Genomic DNA, 20943 nt, shown 5'->3' with positions numbered 1-20943 from the left:
CTAATATTATCTCATTTAACTGTGTATTTGATTTCATATATTAAAATTTTTAATTTTTAGTATATATATTATATAGTTGGCACGTACTTCATGTTCGTTTTATTAGAAGACGGAAGATGAAAAAAAAATAAAAAATCACTAGAATAGTGTGAAAAGTTTGTGAATACATAGATATAGATGAACATGCATTCACAACACAATGCTCGCACACAATTTTTTTTTATTAGTATAATTCTATTTTACAATTTTGCTCCTTATTTAAACATCGTGTGCGTCCCCCACAACCGTTCCTGGTTCTCCGTAAATAGATATCCCTTCAACACAACATAGATCATCGAAAAAATCTCCAATTCCTTCGGAATCGCTACTCAATCTTATTTCCGATAATTAGATATCTTACAACTAAAATCCTTTTTTTTTGGCGTAACTCGTTATTCCTTACCTTGAGACCAAATTGGTTATTGGACGGTGAAAATTATAACAAGTCGAGAAAGTTGATGACCCGATGACAAGAGAGCCGGCGACCCAACCCGGCAACCAGATGCTTCGGCCTGCATTGAATGCCGGTTTCACTCGTAGTGTGAGGAAGTCAACAATCTGGAAAACTTCTGAAATTATTTCAATATTGAACCTTAGACATAAGAAATTATCAGTACAAAAATGAGATGATAAATTAGATGCCACAGGAGTTATAGTGTTTATTCCCAAAAAAATTCAGGGATAAATGGAAAACTAAGATATTCTAACGTTCTAGCGGGGTACAGGAAAAGAATTGCATAATTACAACTGCCCAATTGGGCCAGGACATATCTTAAAAACTGCAACCATACCCTACTCTACCCCTTCACTCCTCGAACGGAAAAAAAAGAAGGCGCTGCTAGCCAGTCAACTATATACGCAAAAGCTGTACAAGGCAATGCTACAATCAAAATATATCTGCAAGCTCATCCATAGGAGTCGGTAGGCCAATAAAATCATGTTCTTGGCCCACTTCCTCATCCAAACTGAACCAAGAATTGAAATCCTGTGGCACACCAACCTCAGAATCAATGCCTAGATCCTCCATACCGTTGATATCATTTAATGACAAGTTTGTGGCGTCCGCTGATTCTTTTGTTTCTTTTGCTGAACTTGGGGGGATATTACCTGTCGATTTAAATCTAACGTCTCGTTTCCTGTTGCCAATATCGTTGCCTGAGTCACCAGAACCGCTGGCCAAGGTACAGATCGGATTTGTGGCGTCTGTGAGTTTATTAACAAACCCATTACCTGATGTACAAAGTTGAGCAGTTTTCTGCTTGGGCTTCGATTTTGTTTTCCGGTCACCTTTAGAGCTGGCCATAGTTGCCCGCCCAGCTTTGGTGACGGTGTTTCTGGTTGAAGTGTCTCTATCTCTGTCCCTTTCACTTCTCTTGCCCTTCGCACCACCCAAACTGCCAAAAGCAGGCGTGGCTCTAAAGGCATCCCCCCCAACATCAAGCAATGCTTCTTTTTTCTTCCCTCTGTTCGATATGGGCCCTTTTTTAGCAAATGCATGATCAGATTGATTAGTCAAAGTTGCAAAAGCATCCGATGAAATACCATCTGCATATCCATCAAAAGAATAGTCTGTTAAATAGTGTAGAACAATGTTAAAAGAACATTCTTTAGAAATAAACAAAATTCAGAAAAATATAAGCAGAGAACAGACAAAAGGAGTGCAAATCCATATAACCAACTTGCCATAGCACTATTTTACGAAAATGTCCGATGCTAAGTTGTAAAAGATTTAAGCGCTGACTTACCCTTTGCAACTCCCAGGTTAGAAAGGGGCTCTGTTTCATTGGACCGAGGTGGAGTAGCGTGAATAATTTCTCGAAACGGAGGCTCAGAAAAACAGCTAGCGCCTAAATCTTCAAACATCCGACATCTTGCGAGGGACCTCTTGACAAAAGCCAAAGCAAATTGTTTCGACACTTTAGCAATCCCATGTTTAGAAGCAAAGCTTCCTTTGGTAGCCTGCCAATCATTCCAAAATAAAATTCAATTTTAATCTAGGAAAAAAGCTATGTTTTACGAAAAAACTAAAACATATATATATTTCTAAAGAGTAAAATGACTAAAAAAGCCTTGTACAAATTGCAGTTTAATGAAAAATGTACGTGTCAATACAGCTTTAAGTCCTTTGAGGCCAGGCAAGGGAAAGGCTCAAAGTAATCAACACTCACCAAAAGTTTCTTGTATGACAACTCAATAAGTCTGTCCATCGCAACCTGCTCAGGTTCACTGCATGCATAACCAACAAAAATGTAGGTCTTATTACATGATTCAAACATTATTTTATCTCGTTAGTGACACCTAATGCTCATGAAGGAGTTCAATACGTAGTATTTTACCATCTTCCGTCATTCTTGGCTTCTCGAACAGCCTTGCATATTTTATCCAAGGACATCTTCTTCTTTCCGTTCTGAAGCATGGAGCACAAATTGCGAAAATGCACACTCAGTAACTAATGGAAAATGAATGATGTAACATAATTATCCATATGACAAAGGAAACCGAGGAAGCAATAACTCTGGCATAATCACTAAAAAAGGGAATTTATTAAAATGGTCTGATGCAAGATGACCTTTTCATTAAGTCCCCTCTCTAACTGAACAATATCCTGGTTAATTGGCTCGTCTTCTTTATCATCTAAATCAGGCTGCGACATAGAAACAAATAAGAATTGCATATTAGAAAAAATGCCAGTTCAAAGCGTAACAAAATACATTATATAATTCAAATTTGCAGTATATCTTTCAAATTGTGCAATTCATACAGAGAAGTCAATGAACGCTAACAGAAGAAGCAGGTGGAGGGTAATGAAAACGTATCACTGACATTTTCACTTAAAGATGAAAGTATCAATCACCACATTCCCCCAAAATAGTAGACTTACGATGGATTCCAGAAGTCCGATGCTCTGCAATTCTAGTACAATCTTTTCATCAATGGACATCTGCTTGTATGCACAATCAATGGGAAAAACATTACAATTATTTGCAGGAAATTTTGGTGGAATATAATCGCCTCTTGTGAATCTGACCGACACTTCAATCTCTGAATGCAAATATTCACCATCCTTTTGAAACAGATCGCCATTACAGAGATGATCTCTAGCACTAGGGCGACTATTGAAATCTCTATTTCTGTTACAGGAAAAAACAGTATGTGGATTCCCATTTTTCTGAGTTTGAGAACCAAGTATTGGCTCACAGAATTCGAGCATATCCATTTGTTTACTTTCGCTGCCAATGAAGAGACATGTATCATTAATTGAACTCCTAGGTCTTCCAAATCCAGTTTCTTCACATTCTTCAATGTCAACTTCCACAATTAAAGCAGATAGAACCCTCTGATAAAATGGAGTAGAAATCTCATATTCTTTCTGCTCACTTGGATACTGAAATAAAGAAGAATTCTGAAATTGTTGTACAAATTCTGCCTTATCCAATGAGTCCTTCGACCAAATTTCTTTCTTCATGTGTCTACTTATTTCGCAAGAGAAGACATCAGATGAACAAATCTCATCTTGGCCAAAGCAATCCTGATACAAGATTGGTATGCTTTTAAACACTATGAAGCAGATTCATAGAATTACATAGACTCGGACTAATTTTTCTTTCCAAGGATCTAGCATAACATATTAGATAGACAAAGACACGCTAGTGCAAGAAAAAGTGCTCAATCAAGTGCACAAATGTTTATCTCCTTTTGAAGAGGATGCGCTGAATTATTCAATTGAAAAATGCAAAATGAAACACGCCAAAGAAATTCATGAATAAGGGTGCGCAAGAAAATAAGATAAGATATTGCAACTACAAACCAATCTCACATGAAGATTATTGCCATGACAACAGTTTTGAGACAGACATCCACATGACTCTTCAGCCAGTTTCACCTGGTAGTTCAAAACAAAATAGAAAAAATTTCAGAATTAACATAGACCAAAAACAGAACAATCTATGAAAACATTAAAGTCAAAACCTGCAGTATTAAGTAGGATTTTTCCTCTTCACTCATTGAAGCAAACAAGGGCTCAACGGTCTTCCAGAACTCACTCGAACACGCATTCACTGCATCAAGAAAAAAATGACCGTAAATCACTTCCAGTAGACATGGAAAATTAATGTCAGTATGAAACCAAAAAAATTGCACATACAGCTAGAATTGTAAGACAAATTTGCAGCTTCTAAAAGCTCCTCATGGTCGTCCTCAGATTCCCCTGAAAAGTCATGCGTTAGTAACTAGGAATTCAGAATTTTAATCAACCAATCGAATTGTTTCTCCCTCTTTTCTCAGCTAAAAGCATGTAAGTGATGCTGAAACTTAATACCTCGGACCCTAAAAAAACTAAATTAACTCCAGACTAATACTGTTCTAGAGACTCAGCAATCATAAAACCACGCAGAGAACAGCAAACAATCACAAATCTCCAAAAACCAAGGGCATTAGAGTTTACATAAGCAAGCAGCACATCCCTTACAAAGCCACAGAGGCAGAAAAAAATGGACAACGAGACCGGTATGTGGACTTATTCCCATCAAAACTTGGATTGCTAAAATTGAATCAAGTTTAAAGAAAATTCTTTTAAGGTATACCACTACAATCAGGCGAGCCCCCATTTGCTAAATGGCCAAGACGAGGGAAACCTCTGCGATCTGCAAGCTTCTTCAAACGACGACCTGACTTGCTGTAGAAGTACAGAAATATTCATCACGAGAATGAAAAAACTAGAAACCTTATATATAGAAGTCAGTTTCGGTGCTATAAAAATCGTTTGTTACCTTCCATTCTTGTCAGAAACAGACCTCACATTACGCGGAGGCTTGACTGGCATCACATTATCCACCTTCTCTCTCAGCGGTGAAATGCTTTCCCTAGAAAAAGCTGAGACCCTTCCACTACGCTCTTGCCTCCGCACACCATCACCAATTTCTTTTTTGACAATGTTTTTATTCTTTTCCACAGGAATTACAGAAGGTGTCACATTCATACCAGCATTTGCAGCCTTTTCCTCCATGCCTCCATTCCCAATACCTCTCTCTTTATCTCTGTTTTCAACAGCACCAGATTCTTCACTGTCAGACAATCTGGAAGGAGACAGAACACTTTCAGGTTTAGCTTTAAAATTTTGGTTTACATTCGATGTACTCTTGGAGAGATTGGTCGCTGCAGTGCTTAAACGAGGACCAAAACTTGAAGGAGAACATGCTTCAAACGGTATCTGCACTTCATCGTGGTTCACAGGCATAAGGTTAGTCCTCCTCGTTCGAGAATTCTTATTTGGTCTCTGACCACCCCATTGAGTAATAGGTGGAGAAGACGATCCTGCAGGCAAAGCACGCTTGCGATTGTTAACCCCAGAAACTGAAGGGGCCTTGCTTAGACCCTGGGGTTGTTCCCAACTCTCCAAAGTTCCAAGCACACGAGGTATGTTAGAAGCAGAGTTAGTTGAAATAGTGGAGCCACTTCGCGGCGCCCTAGCAGCCTTTCCTTTAACTATTGGACTAGGACAATTAGTGTTGTTGTCCTCACGATTGTTCAACCTAATAGAATGATCCAGAAGATGCACCAGTGTGAAACATCCGGTTCAAGGAAAAGAAACAACATCAAAACCATCCACTAATCAAGTGATAGAAAAATAGGGGATTTCCTAGAGACAAACCAGCTATAAAAACAGGTACGTCCAATAATTTCCTGAATTATTAAAAAAAATGAAACACACATACTTTAAATTTCCTTTCCCAAAGGCTCGCTCCTTATTTTGTCCAATGGAAAAATCCTTTGAGAGTGCAGATTTTTCTTGATCATTTTTAATTGTTGCCCGAGCATTAGAGACAGCAGGAGATGTAGAATCCACTTTCTTACCGCCACTAGACGCCCCAGATCTGGAAGTAAGTTTCCAGGATAGAACTTTAGACACTAAAACTAAATAATAGATACAAAAGGAATTCTTTAAAGAAAATCATGCCTCGAGTCAGAATTATTCATTTCACCGGAGAAAACCAGGGCTGGCCTAATAACAGGCAGAATAAGCACACCAACTATTACTGACCTGAAACCAATATTAGAATCAGAGACCTGCAGACTAGAGTCACTTGTAAGCTTATGACGCATAGGTCGTTTAACTTCCCCGTCACTGTCAATAGATCTAGAGAATACAGCACCAACTGAACGTTTCCTTTTCATTCTTTTGTCCCAGCCTTCTCCACTAGCAGGCAATCTCCTTATCTTTTCTTCAGCCATATCAGGATTTGCATTATTATATTTAACAAGCTCTCTTTCTTTTGCCACCAAAGATGATCGTGGTACTCCATTATTTCGGGATTCAACCTGAAAATGGGAAGAGTCTTACACTATTTCGACAAATTAAATAAAACAGGAAAATGTTATGTCCACGGCAACATAATTCATAACCACTGAAACATAAGAAAAACGTTTATGAGGTAAAACAATGTCAGAAGAAAACATGATACTACTTTCTGCATGGATTTTTTTTCTTTCTTTTTCCTTTTGAGCATTTCTTGGCTGGTTTTCCTGCATAGAAATGTCTGCCACAGATTCAAGCAAAACTGAAATAACATTTCCATGGCTAATGTTAGAATACATCTCAAGAGGAAGAAAGGCATAAATCTCTGAGATGAGATGTGCTAAACAATGTAAAATAGTGGCATACTCTTCCCACCAAAAAAGTTGTTTTTAACCCAGATAAATATGCTCTGTGACAAATAGGCATTGCCATCGAGAGTTGTCAAGATAAAGACTCAAGTGTTCTGTTAAAAAATATCATCTTAACTAGAAAATTCTGGAAAAACTAGCATGCACGGCTATCACACACCCGGGTTTCCGTAACTGATGACCGCATGCGCTTGTTAAGAACAACATTATTAGATCGATCATCTAATTTCTGATTTCCAAGATCTGATGAATTTCGATGCATCTGGGATCCAATCTTCAAATTTGAACCACTTGATCGTTCATTGGTCATCAGTTCAACACGCTGCTGCTTCTTAGAGGTCATAGCATCAAAATATTTGTATAATTTATTCAGATGCTCATCCAACCTCTTTGCTCTACCACTACCCAAACAAAAGGTAATATTTCAGTTTAAAAATAACAAGAATAATGACCAAATCAACTGTCTAGATTTCGTAAAAAATAATGACCTAAGAAAATGTCTAGATTTCGTAAATGCATTTCAAGCATACCCCTTGCAGCAAATGTTATTTAGTGTTCTAGTGTGAAATTTCCAGTACAGTGACACAAAAGATATAAATACGCATGTTTCAAACAGAGTTAACCATTTGACGGTATTTTCATCTATATGACATAATGACAACAAAAAAGAAATGGACATGGCAGAAAATTCGACTGAAACTGACCCAAAAATTCAAGTCTTCATCCGTTCTCAAGATAATAAATATTATGTTAAAAATTAACCTGGCTTTAACAAAAGAATCTGCAACATTTGTTCTCAGTCGTTTTAATTCCTCCACAGCCAATGGAGATAAATTCTTTGGATAAGCAGCACCAAAAGAATTGTCTTCGGAACTGCTCCCGACAGAAAAACCAAGAACCCTCCTTAACTCAACAGAATGTGCATTTTTTTTATCTCCAATGACAACTGGATCCAACATCAGGCATTGAGATAGTGTAGGCATGTCTGAAGATGTAGCACTCCCTCTAGGAGTTGCCTTCCCAAAACCAAACATCCTACTCTCTGCGTTTTCCCTGAAGCTTGAAGGCCTATCCAGAGTGGGACCCGAGTAACTTCTCTGACCATTTTGATAGTTCCCTGAAAAACTGGAGTCAGGGCTTGCTGATGTCAATTCATATCTAGCATGTCCAGCCATTATTAGAATGTTATATTCCACATTTGTAGAATCCTTTCTCTTCGACAATATTTGTCTGCTGTTTAAGCAGCCACAAACTCACAAGACCTAGGAAAACAAGCCATATAAGCAGCCAAATCAGACATAAATCGTAACCCATCTTCTGTCCATCACATCAGATTTAATGATTTGTAACATTTTTTTAAAAAAAAAGTTGCAATAGAAGTACAAATCAATGGGGTGGAAAATTTTTCTTCAACAAACTGACAGCCATATCCCGTATATGGTGCAATAAAAAGTCCTCTTATCATCTGATTTTTCCCCAGGCTTCACGCCTTCACAACAAGTAAGACATATGACAACCATCATTCATTAGGAATATCCATCAATTCACACAACGAACTGAACAGACTCCTCATGAGAGAACATAAACTCTTGATTAATCACAAACACAAGTAAAGATAAAACAAAAACCATAAAATAATAATAACCATCCGATAAACTACAGCATTGAGCACAACATTTCCAAGTAAAATCAGCCATGGAAAAAAAACGAGAATTCATCAAATTCAGCAGATGAAACTCAAATTAAAGGTATAAATAACGCAAATCATACCCGTCAGACACTTCCACGGTTCATTCCAAAACTCAAAAACACTACATCAAGCAAGCAAAGCAAAAAACTAGGGTTTATCCATAAATCCCCCTTTCCTCCAAATTTTGAACTTATTACGCACCTCATAGCACAATTCTATCACGCCAACTACGAGAATTGTCAAGATATTAACCTGCATTCATCGATCGTGGTGGGATCGAAGAGAGAGAACACAGAAAGATGGTAAAATCTAGAGAGAGACTGCAAAAGCGCGTACTGAGTCTTATTAATTTCTTCTCCTTTAATCTTTGTTTCTGCTCTGACGACTCTTGCGCCGCTGAATGGAAAATAGAAAACTACGGGGGTAAGTTGTTAAATATCGAAAAATAGTAGTACATTAATTTTTTTTTTCTTATGGCAGATCTTGTGTAGTTCTGATTTCCAAAATAATGGCACCAGTGTAGCTTAAATCGTCCTCGAGGCTGGTGACTATTTGTATTGTCAAGAAGAGCGAGTTAGTTGAAATCCGATGGACTTGCAACATGCGTTCGTACATCATTTTGAGCCCCTCTATGACTGCTACAAGTTCTGCAAATATAATCGAAAGATGGTTATCAATATTCTTCTCGAAAGTTAGCAGTATATGCTTTCATCATTACGCACCACACCTCCAATCATATAGTTACTAGAATTCTCGTTATACGTTACATTTACATCCAATCTAAATTGGTTAAACGAAGAAACTATCCAATCTGTCGCAATAACGATGGCTAAAAGACGAGGAGACATGTTCAACGAATTACAAGCGTTCTGAAACTCATCTAATAAAGAAATGTATCATTCAACCAAGATTCTCTTTGAATGTCTATACGTCCCATGCAATAGTCATAGCCTTTCATACCAAGCGCCCTAGGTACACATCACAAACTTCTCGAAATCTTTTCTACACACCTCATATTTCAACCAAAGAAATACATCGATAATGGCGAAATGTCTAATCTGTATAAAAAAGTTGTTATAATATCATTTTCTTCCATCAAGGTTTGATCCCGGGACACCAAAAAACGCATGACATGTTGAGTCACAGCCATATTGGCATAATGGGTAGAAGCCTCGTGCCAGGACATGGTGAGCGATCAAGTTCGCTTTCGTATGGATAATATTATGAAACATTCTCCACTAGAACATTTTTAACTTTAGGTGAGATTGTGATAGCCCAAAAGAATTTTTACCAGCTTATAGAATGTACTTCTTAACAATAATATGGGTCGTAGCTTCCAATCTCGACCTTGTAACCATCCCTAACATAAATCATTTGAATCAAATACCCAGAATCTCGATCTGTTTGTTGGGAGGAGGTGAGTGAGATATCCAAAATTTTTAACTCAATGTGGGACTGGAATATGGATTGCACCAGCGGTTGATTCCATTTTCCATAAACAATGAGGGTCTTTACTATTCGAATTCACCATGACCTTGATGATTCTAAAGTGAAAGAAGAAAATAATTATCGTTAAAAGGATAATTTTCTTTTTTGAAAAAAAAAAAACTATGAATCGAGGGCTTGAAAAATATTAAAACTTCGATTATTATTACCGTAAACAAATAAAAAAAAGTTGTCTCATATGACGTGGAAATGCCCACACAAGTCAAATTATCCATCTTCAACACACAAAACATGTGCTCATCAGTTACTCTGAAGCATCAATGGCGATGGCTAATGCTTACCTCACTTCTTCTTTCACTTCAATCCGGTTGAGACCTTCAGATTTTTCTTCTGTTAAGAGTTTTCCCACCACAAAATCTCATCTTTACTTATTGGTTTCCCCGAGAATCGATTCAACGCGCAACAAGTATAGTGAAATATACTTATCGGCGGATGTTAGCTTAATCTTATGATTTATGGGGTTTTTTTTTTTGAAAAGAAATTGTGTGCGAGTTGAAAATTTTGCGTTGATTTCATTCCGAAATTGATTTTTCCAGGCATTACCCATATGCTATTCAATTTGACTTGCTTGAACTTGCATGTAGGAATGTTATGATGTGTGCCTCTGTTGATGGAGTGGACTCAATGAGTTCAAGTTCATTTTCGTTGGTAAGTTAGTCTCTCTTGCAATTTTTTGCATTTCTAATGCGCTTGAGTTTCGGAAATGGTGATCTGTAGTTTCATTTTCTGGAAATTGATATGCTTTGAATCAATTTGTCTCTGTAAGGCGTTTTTACAAGGTGAAAGTTGATGAACAGCTGTAGCTTTTAAAAACTTTCTAGTAAACTCTATTGTTCTTTGATTTCTTGAGCTGAAAATACTTGATAGAGTTTTGGATGTGATGCATGAATGATTTTCTTAATATAGAGAGAAGCGGGGTGTGGGACCAAATTGTTATCCTTTCCAAGTTTTATGCTGTCCTACTAAAACTGAATTTGGGTATCTACTGTGTAACTTGAGCCTTTCAGATTTATATCATTAAATTACTCTAACTGGTTAAACTTGTACAGTTATTTCTGGACTTGGTGATTAAATTTCTATCTGCTACTTGTGTCCTGGGTATCAATTTTTTACCTTCACGTAAAAGAGGGAAATAGGCTTTACTCCAGATGACATTTTCAAGGAAAGACTTTCAACTTTTTCTGAATGATCCATGGATTTAATAAGAAGTTTAGCAGGATAAATTTGAAATGCACGGAATTAATGTTTTCCCTACACAGTCAAATGAAAATTGGTCAGTGTGTTTACATATTGCCCGGTTTTACTTATCTTTATATTATTCACATGTGGATAATCGAGGGCCACACATTCCTGGCACCTTGAATAATTATATAGCCTATTTTGTTTGTTGAGATTGAGACGACTTTAAATGTGAAATCATTATATTGCCTGTAGCATAATCTCATGTTATGCAGGCATCATCTGTTTCTTAATTCAATATTTTGAGTACTAGGCTTGCTTTGAACTCAAAAAATTGAGGAAATCGGCAATTTCAAACTCGAACAATTAAATGGGAGAGAAAAGCATGAAAATTTGCCAGTATCCTATAATGGATGACTGGATATATTTGCATGGTTAAATTGTACTTATGGCTCCTGCTGGAAACAGTCAAGGATCACAAAATTGATTATTTATTGCTTTTGATGGATCTTTAGTTTGTTTGACACTAAGACATCTTACTCAAATGAGTGAAGAAGATATACCAGTTCATGGTGTATGATATATGCTTACTAATCCACCTCTAACAATGGGAGAGACTCTTGAAGGTCCTAGATTTTACATGGTAGAGAAGAAAGATAACTGTTCCTTAAAAGGGAATTATTTTGGTTTAGAATTTAGATAGTAAATTGGTCATTCTCAAATATGTTATTAGTGTCAGTGAAAAGTGCAAAACTAGAGTAGACAAGTAAAGACCTTGATTATGATACTGCCCTAAAGCTTTGATCTTGTTTTTGCTTGACCTGATAATCATCGGGACCACGACACAGCGTACAACTAAATGAATGTTCAAATTTGAGCTACATACTCCGGGCAATTAAACTATTTTACGTAGTAGAGTATTATTTATCTTTTGAGCTTTTTGGTGTAATTACATTCACACCTTGTTGTAAGCTTTGTAGCCCAGCAGCTCATTTGGAATTGAACTTTTTGGTTGAAATACTTTTTGAAGAAGGAAATTTGGGACACTAAAATTGCGATTTAGTTATTTATTATTGAGCAATGTGAACAGTCACTTACTGTTGTCGCGATCTGTAAAATTATTATATTCAATTTTCGCATGTTCCTTATATTGGTACGTTTAACTTATGGCAAAATATATTTGTTTCTTCATATTCAAGAAATTTGACATTGAAAAAACAATTCACCACAGAAGTCTGGGCCAGAGACTGATTATGTTCCAATGCCAATTGTCTTGATAGATCAAGATACTGATCCTGATGCAACTATTGTGCAACTTAGCTTTGGAGATCGCCTTGGTGCTCTACTTGACACGGTAAATCTTATTCTATTTTGTTTCCACTTCTTTATTTCTGGGATTTTCTGAAAAATTCACTTGTGTGCACAACACTTTGAGATGAGGCAGTTAAGAGACTGGCGTCTCATTTTTGTTCATGGAGTACATATTTCTTTCTCTTTATTGTCGACCCAATCTCTATGTTTTTTTTCTGTTCAATATCAGTGTTGCTTTCATGGTGACTTGTATATCAGCTTGTTTAATTTTCTGTCTTTATGTATAACACATTAACGTTACTTGGTAAGTCTGTTATACCTTCTAGTTGAAAGTTTGCCATCAAGCAACCTTTATTTATTGCTGCAGATGAAGGCACTTAAGGACTTAGGCTTGGATGTTTTAAAGGGAACTGTCACTACTGAGAACTCTGTCACACAAACTAAATTTTTTATCACACGACTGTGAGTATGGTTTTGCATTATGCATTTTTGTTGTTCTACTAGTAAGTGATCTGCAATTACTAAGTTATATAGAATATCAATTTCTTGAATCTTNACAAAAAAAAAAAAAAAAAAAAATCTTGTTTTATCTGTACCTTTTATTTTATGAGATGTTATGATCTTTTAAAAGTTGTCTCTCTACTGTTTGAGTTGTTCATAATTATAGTGTTTATTATATTATTCAGATCCACGGGACGTAAAGTCGAAGATCCTGATGTCTTGGAAAGGATTCGCTTGACCATCATCAACAACCTTCTCAAGTATCATCCGGTATTTTCATATAACTGATTCAAATATTGGATAACCATCTACTGTTTTCAGGCCATATTTATGGTTTTGGAGATTTTTTTTGTCTGATCTAAGAAAATTAATTGCCATGTTCATATGGCGTTGAGTCTTTACCTGAAACTTTTGTCATCACAGGAATCAAGTGAACGGCTTGCTATGGGTGAAGCTTTTGGAGTAAAACCCCCGGAAAAAAAGGTGATGTCAAACAAAATATCAATTCTTGTTTCAATTTTCTTCTCCAGTTTGTCTGCATTCCTCTTCTGGATGTGTTTGTCATCTGTTTGTTGGATGTTTATTTTCTGCAGTGTTTATTTTTCTAATGGTTTAAATTTCGCAACTTGTTTCCGTTTTAAAGTTTTGAAGAAATTTGTTATTAATCGGTAATTCTGGTATCATCATCTTGACCTATCTGCAGCTACCGTCTATTACTTCTTGGCACAATAGCTGTATACTTTTTCTTTATACAATAGCGGTTTACTATTTTTTTCACATACAATAGTGATATAGTTGAACAGAATGAACAGCTTAATTTTTCAACAAGTAATGACAAATTATAATTTGGTTTTGTTTTCTTGGTGCAGATTGATGTTGAAATCGCTACTCATAATCATGTTAAGGAAGATGGACCTAGGAGGAGGTATTATTGTTCCATGGTCAACTTCTCGAATACTATCGTATTTGTTTTTAATTAGATCGAAACTCAAAAAGCCTATAAACTACATTTGTAATGAGAGTTAGTTTGGTTCGAAATCCACTTGTTCAGATGGAACATAGTTTTTATGATACACACACACACACATCTTTTATATTTATCGACTTTTTGAACCCCTCTTATGTCTGATGCCTTGGCGATAAAGACATTTTTGTTGTGTTTTCAGCTTACTCTCTGTAGAGACAGCGGATCGACCTGGGCTGCTGTTAGAGATGATCAAAATAATGTCAGATATCAATGTAACAGTTGAATCAGCGGAGATTGACACCGAGGTAAGCCTCTTTCTCTGTGTGGATCACTCAGATAAGCTTTATTTTTTGCGTAATTGCACAACTAGTTTCCTTCTTTTTTTGTCGCTAGCTACATATACTCAGTTCTTGGTGTAAAAACCATTTAGGGATTGGTCGCCAAAGACAGGTTTCATGTCAATTATCGAGGAGCAGCATTGAACAGTTCTTTGTCTCAGGTAATCGAATTTACTTTCTTCTGCTTGCTGGTATTTTTACATAGTTTTCTCTGCATTCATGTGCGGCAATTTGTGCATTTTTTGTACAAATTCTTGTCGGAAGGGGCGATCCTTGTGTGACAGGTATGAAAGGCCTTACAAGATTACGTAATGAATTCATTTGGCAACTTTAGACAATAATTTTTGTGAAACGAGGAAGGATGCAACAGTGTCTCTAGAGTAGCAAATTGTATAGATTCTCATATATACAAGCTCCATGGCCCGAGGTTCTTGATTGCTTGGAGAGCTCAATATTATAATATAGAAAAAACCATGATGAGCAGCGTCCACCTTTTTACCTACCTAACTAAATAAATAAGTAGTGAATGGATCAAATGGTTTCGATTTCTTTCCGTTTTCTTGTTTTTTCTCGGTCTTCTCAATCGTGCCATCGTTGCATCAATAACAAAATATGATTTGAACTTTCAGGTTCTTGTGAATTGCCTGCGTTACTACCTGCGGCGGCCAGAAACCGATGAGGAGAGCTACTGAATAGTACTATTTCATTAACTCATTGTTGTGTTGGTTGGGACTCGTGGTTTCCATGAACTCATTGTTGTGTTGGTTGGGACTTGTGGTTGATTGTTCCTGTTTCAGTTATTAATGCTATGTATGGAAGAAAAGCCTTTCTTGTATGATAGATACAACTTTGCTGTGGGTGTAATAATAGTTTCCTGTCATTATTGTGTGTTTCTCATTTTAATTATCTGAGTTTGAGTTAATATCAAGATAATGGAAAACTAGTGTCATTTTGTTCATCCTTATCACTCGGGAACATTGCTTTAAAAGATCCAATTAATTATTAAATATCTTCAATAAAAACAATCATAATGATGATCGTCTAGAAATTTTGAAAAATCATAGACACTGTTTGAGACAAATTTGCTCAAATCAATTTTCTTGCAATTTTATTAATTAAATATCTTACTCGAAAACTTTTATTTGATGGGTTTTTTTTTTAATATGAATTTTTTCTTGGGGAAATGGCAAATTTTCTTTACGCACACAATTGTACCAAATGGGATACAAGGTCTTCAATTGTAGTAAAAAGAAATTGGCTAGTGGCGATTAGTTTACATTCAAACATCATGGAATTTGTCGAATGAGCAAACTATCCGAATCTTGATAGCCACAAATTTCGGGTGCCGTTAGTTGACTTTTCCATTAACGTCGATATTTGATTTGTGACTAACTAATTATGAGAGTGAATTATTTGAACTGAAAATTCATGTTGCTTGGAGAAGAAATTATAGTTCGTCAAATTGAAAACTCATTTCTTTCACACGACCCCATGATTGAATATGACTCTTGTGAGATGGTATCACGATTTTTTATCTGTGAGACGGGTCAATCCTACCGATATTCACAATAAAAAGTAATATTCTTAACATAAAAAGTAATATTTTCTCATGGATGCCGAAATAAAAGATCTGTCTCACAAAATACGATCCGTGAGACCGTCCCACACAAGTTTTTGGCAATACTATATACACACTATCTTTTTCTACCGTACTAATATATTTTTTTGAGGTGTATGCAGTTGATTCGATGATATCGAATTTGAGATAAAATTTTGTATGTAAAATATCTTCTTTGAACTCAATTAGGATAATCAATTTTGTCACCTGCTATAAAATGATATATTTTTCTTGTTTTTAACTAATTCTCTTGTTTGTTTGAACCTTACTAGGAAAAATAAAATTATAAGTTTTAAATAATCAAATTAAAGAAAGTTTTAGCTCTATTTTTTTAAAATTATTCTCATTTATGTTGCTATTCTAAATAAATATAAAAAAATAATAATATACAAAATTAATTGTACAGGGATCCTTCTGTCACCTAATTTACTAAATAAAGGCAGCTCTTCTTCTCTGACCACACACACACAGAGAGCGACGCAATTAAAACACATGCGCATATACGTAGAGAGAAGTGTACCCACAATCGCAGTTACTAAAGCTTGATTTCCTTCCAATTTCGAGATCCGATCCAACGCGCGCGCGCGCACGCCGAGCTAGAAGCAAAAATATTTCTTCTTTTTTCTTGCAGTGACGCAAAATGGAGGCAGACGGCGTGAAAAATTGGGTGTTAGCGGTGACGGCGCAGACGCCGACGAATATAGCTGTGATTAAGTACTGGGGAAAAAGGGATGAATCCCTTATTCTCCCTATTAATGATAGTATTAGCGTTACTCTCGATCCGGCACACCTCTGCACCACCACTTCCGTTGGTGTTAGCCCCTCCTTCACGCACGATCGAATGTGGCTGAATGGGAAGGTAAAGTTTCCTTTTTTACGTTGTTTTTCCTTTGCTGGCGTTATGTCGATGTTTCTGTTTTGAGCTGAATGCAATATTTTTTGTTTACTGTTCTCGGCTTTCTCAATGCTATTTACCATTTGAATTTGACTTGAATCTCAGTTTTGGTTTTGGGTGATCATTATCATTTTCTTTGCATTCTCATTTGATATTTTGATGCAAAATATGAACCATTGAGTCAAAACTGAGGGAAAATTTGAAATTGGGCAGTTTCTGGATGTTTAGTTGTTCTTACTGAGCTGAAGTATTGGCTTCGATTAGCTGGAAGAGGGTCCAGTTTGCTTACCATTTTAAATGTCTTGAATTAATTCATAATCTTGTTATCATAACAGATAAAAGATTGCTAGTTAAAGAAATACTCCAGCTGAATAAAGTTTAATAGATTTGAATTGCAATTGTACTATTTTATTCCCTCTTTTATTGTTGTGTTTGAATCTGCCAGTCACGGGAGGCATCCTTAACATATTCCTGAAACGTTTTTTTGGGTTTCTTTTCTGATCATGGTACAGAGCGAGATGCAGATAATAAGAGATTCTGATATATTAGTGAATGTATGAATTCTGGTTAGTGTAGGAGATCTCTCTTTCTGGAGGCAGATTCCAAAATTGTTTGAGGGAACTTCGCTTCCGTGCTAATGATGTTGAGGATGATGAGAAAGGTATTAAGATCGCAAAAAAGGATTGGGACAAGATGCATGTGCACATAGTTTCCTATAACAATTTCCCTACCGCTGCTGGCTTGGCTTCCTCAGCTGCTGGCTTGGCTTGCCTAGGTAACTTGAACGTCCCTCCATGACTTGAATTCACTAAAGTTTTTCTTAACATTTTTGGGACAAGTATGGCGCATCACCAATAAGCAACCAATAAGCAAATTTTTGGTTGATTTTGACTGGATGTCTCACTTATTGTCTTTGCACACTGAAAACCATTGAGATAAGAGGAGGTGGATTACCAATCAGAGATATTTGTTATGCTGGTGTTTTTTGTGATAGTTCTGATTATCCTCAGTTGTTATTTTTCGTGAAGTAGTTGATTGCACCTCGTATTACCCTTTGTTAAACATAAGAAATATCCTTGTTTTGCAATTGATATTAAAAATGAATATGTCCTAGTTGATTGTATTTTATTTTTCGAATAAAATTGAGTTCATGGTGCCGAGGATCATTTATTTTTGGGACCCAACTCCAATTTTGGTTTAATCTGCTTGTTCAGTTTGACGACAGTTTTCATATGTTAGTGTAAAGTACAATTCGATATGTAGATTTGGTGGTGTTTATTATGTCGCTATCTCTATTATAATAGCAGGGTTTAAATCTTACTTTTTTATTTACTTAAATCAACTTTAACAACAAAAACTAAGATTTATGCTTTTTTCCAGTTTTTTCCCTTGCCAAGCTTATGAATGTCAAAGAAGATCATAGCAAACTATCTGCTATAGCCAGGTAACAGTTGCCTCTTGATTTAAAAAATCCGAGTCATTTTAGTTATTCAAGCATTATCTGCTAGTTTGCAGGCTTAGTTTAGTGCCCTGATAAAGTTTATTCTTATTGTCTATTTCCTGGACGTGCAAGTCCACAGATGCATGCCAATACACACATCACATTCTCTGTATTTGTTTCTGTTTGTAATTGACGGTGTCTCTATATTTTGTTAATTGACGATCCTTGTTCTGTATAAAAATTTAAAAGATGTCAGCAGACGTAAAGAATTTTTTTTATGTTTTCATATCCAGGCAAGGTTCTGGAAGTGCTTGCCGAAGTCTCTATGGTGGATTTGTTAAGTGGATCATGGGAAAAGTGTGTATAGTTTCTTATCTTTTGTCATGGATTCTTTCGAAAAAGTATGTAAATGTCTTATTTTTAATTTTTTTCTCAAATTACTTTTCTTTATGGTTGAAGGAGGAAAATGGAAGTGACAGCATTGCAGTTCAACTTGCAGACGAGAAGCACTGGGATGACCTTGTAATTATCATTGCAGTGGTGTGTGTCTCCATCTTTTCTCTGATTAAAATGCAAGTCACATAGTTTACATGTAACTGCTCTATTTTTGTTTTCAATAGTATTAAACTATCTGAATTCATTAGAAATAAGATTTTACTCACAGGGTTCCCTTTTAATTGCACTTAGTTAATTGATCACATTATCACTTTTGGGGTCTAAATAATTTTTTTAAAATTTTGCTAGCTACAGGACAGTTGAATAATCTATATGACAGATTTTATTTTATCCTTTACTTTGAGTGTCAATTATCTATTGCTAATTAACAGGGAGTAAGTGAGAAATGTTTAATGACATTCATAAAAATGATAAACTTATCAGATATATATTCAACATTACTGTCTTCATTTTAGTCCAATTATTGTGTTAGAAATAATTTGTTATAAAGTTCCTTAGCTTTTCAAGCTGTTGTGTTGTAGCTTCGCATGTGTTACAGCATGTAAAACTCATCGACATCTTTCTTTCTTTTTTCCTTTATTCCATTTTTTGTTCTTTTGAGATGAAGATAATGATTCATGTATTAATTGATCCCTGGTTTGATTATTTTGTGAGACTAGCTATATCTCACTTTTGTGTTTGGGCTTTATGTCGGATTCAGGTAAGTTCAAGACAGAAGGAAACAAGTAGTACCTCAGGGATGCGAGATACCGTTGAAACCAGTGCATTGGTAGAACATAGAGCAAAGGTATATTATGTTCCTCCCAGTAGTTTTAAGATGTTTATGAATGCTTCTTAGATATCAGAAAGGTTATTGTTCTTCGGTCATTTTGAGGACCTCAATGGTTTCTACTGTTCTTTTGACAGCTTCTAAGGGTCGCCCCTCTTTTCATTTTACAGGTTGTAGTGCCAAAACGGATAATACAAATGGAGGAAGCAATTAAAAATCGTGATTTTCCTGCTTTCGCTGCCCTGACTTGTGCTGATAGTAATCAGTTTCATGCTGTTGCTCTGGATACCTGCCCTCCTATATTTTACATGAATGACACTTCCCATAGGCAAGTTCCTTTTTCTGTTTTTAATTATGGTTGTCTATTCTCTTATATGCAAATCCCCCCAAAAAGGAGCACTTCGTAGAAATCTAGTCTGGGCATTTACTTTTCAGAATAATCAGCTGCGTCGAGAAATGGAATCGGTTCGAAGGGACACCTCAGGTTCTTTTCTCTATCTTCAGTTGACCTTTGAGCTAACTAATCATCAGTGTCCAACTCAAATAAGTTTGATAGTTTCTCAAAAGCCTATTGTTACTGATGGCAGAATCAATCAGTACCATGGCTACTGTTACCCTGAACCACATTTAAATTAGAATGCATTTAAAGCAACTAACAACGAGATATTTGACAGGTTGCTTACACTTTCGATGCCGGGCCAAATGCAGTTTTAATTTCACGCGACAGGAAGACTGCCGCTCTTCTGCTTCAGAGGCTGCTCTTTTACTTCCCTCCACCAGAAACCGATTTGAACAGGTGTTTTTCAGCCTCAAAATTTGTTCCAAGCATGTCACCTTTACTATTCACTTCTCCAATCTGTGGCGATATGAATCCATCTTATGTAACCTCGGATGTATGCTACTCCCTTTCGCAGTTACGTTATTGGTGATAAAACAATTTTACAAGATGCCGGCATTCAGGAAGTAAAGGATATTGAAACACTGGCTCCACCCCCGGAGATCAATGCTAATGTTCCAGCGCATAGATACAAGGGAGACGTTAGCTACTTTATCTGCACGGGTCCTGGGAGAGGTCCTATAGTACTCACAGATGAAAACCAATCTCTTATCGATCTCAAGACAGGGTTGCCAAAGTGAAAAGAAAAGGTTTTACTGTTTGGATTTGTTTTAGCCCAACTTAATCTAAGTTTGAGCCTTTTCAATATTCTGATGTTAAGTGTACTAATATGATACGCACGGTTCAGTTTATTTATGACAATATTGAATACCAGAATCTCCAGCTTCTTCGGCCGAATAAATATTCAAGTGTGATTGAGTCTGTCAACGGCTCGTGTAATAAGTTGGCTTCTTTTGTTTTTCGATGTAATCACAAGGGCGAATTTCCCTTAACTTCGGCCTTCATTTTTTAACTCGTGTTTCTTGTTATTAATTCCTCTTATATTTTGTATATGTAACGAATGATGTTTGCTTTTTAAAATTATCCATAACTTTTAGTGGAAGGGCGTATTGGAAATTCATGCAATGGAAGATGGAACCATATTTGAAACCAAAAACTTGCTGAACATTTAAA

General features: G+C 36.2%; 3 protein-coding genes across 11 annotated transcripts; 2 read left to right on the top strand and 1 right to left on the bottom strand.

Moving 5' to 3' along the window:
• Positions 1-662: 662 nt before the first annotated feature.
• LOC140989332 (uncharacterized) lies at positions 663-8805 on the bottom strand. Of its 5 annotated transcripts, none has more exons than XM_073458526.1 (17): positions 8594-8800; positions 8473-8513; positions 7465-7964; positions 6863-7103; positions 6080-6357; positions 5754-5912; positions 4809-5570; positions 4623-4714; positions 4184-4246; positions 4009-4097; positions 3848-3922; positions 2921-3568; positions 2609-2683; positions 2376-2446; positions 2208-2265; positions 1785-1998; positions 663-1584 (listed from the first exon to the last, which is right to left on the bottom strand). In XM_073458526.1, the coding sequence occupies exons 3-17, from the start codon at positions 7875-7877 to the stop codon at positions 926-928; spliced, it is 3897 nt and encodes a 1298-aa protein (XP_073314627.1). In that variant the 5' UTR covers positions 7878-7964; positions 8473-8513; positions 8594-8800; the 3' UTR covers positions 663-925. The 5 variants fall into 5 exon arrangements, with proteins under 5 accessions (XP_073314627.1, XP_073314630.1, XP_073314629.1 ...); XM_073458529.1 differs by having other exon boundaries at positions 8645-8796; XM_073458528.1 differs by lacking the exon at positions 8473-8513 and having other exon boundaries at positions 8645-8805.
• A 1275-nt stretch (positions 8806-10080) lies between these two features.
• Positions 10081-15074, top strand: LOC140990724 (ACT domain-containing protein ACR12-like). 5 transcript variants are annotated; one of them, XM_073460559.1, is made up of 11 exons: positions 10081-10304; positions 10483-10546; positions 12309-12431; positions 12756-12850; positions 13075-13159; positions 13313-13372; positions 13759-13814; positions 14056-14161; positions 14287-14355; positions 14824-14897; positions 14937-15074. In XM_073460559.1, the coding sequence occupies exons 1-10, from the start codon at positions 10159-10161 to the stop codon at positions 14884-14886; spliced, it is 867 nt and encodes a 288-aa protein (XP_073316660.1). In that variant the 5' UTR covers positions 10081-10158; the 3' UTR covers positions 14887-14897; positions 14937-15074. The 5 variants fall into 5 exon arrangements, with proteins under 5 accessions (XP_073316660.1, XP_073316661.1, XP_073316659.1 ...); XM_073460560.1 differs by having other exon boundaries at positions 12312-12431; positions 14824-15074; XM_073460558.1 differs by having other exon boundaries at positions 14824-15074.
• A 1183-nt stretch (positions 15075-16257) lies between these two features.
• Positions 16258-20587, top strand: LOC140990592 (diphosphomevalonate decarboxylase 2-like). The gene is made up of 10 exons (XM_073460353.1): positions 16258-16671; positions 17284-17482; positions 18088-18151; positions 18442-18505; positions 18608-18688; positions 19305-19391; positions 19544-19701; positions 19809-19857; positions 20048-20169; positions 20288-20587. The coding sequence occupies exons 1-10, from the start codon at positions 16453-16455 to the stop codon at positions 20508-20510; spliced, it is 1266 nt and encodes a 421-aa protein (XP_073316454.1). The 5' UTR covers positions 16258-16452; the 3' UTR covers positions 20511-20587.
• The last annotated feature ends 356 nt before the right edge of the window (positions 20588-20943 follow it).

The sequence above is a fragment of the Primulina huaijiensis genome, chromosome 12 (assembly GCF_012295235.1).
Source record: "Primulina huaijiensis isolate GDHJ02 chromosome 12, ASM1229523v2, whole genome shotgun sequence".
NCBI classification, from domain to species: domain Eukaryota; kingdom Viridiplantae; phylum Streptophyta; class Magnoliopsida; order Lamiales; family Gesneriaceae; genus Primulina; species Primulina huaijiensis.
The sequence above is the reverse complement of the archived record's forward strand: the minus strand, read 5'-3'. Positions and strand labels throughout refer to the sequence as shown.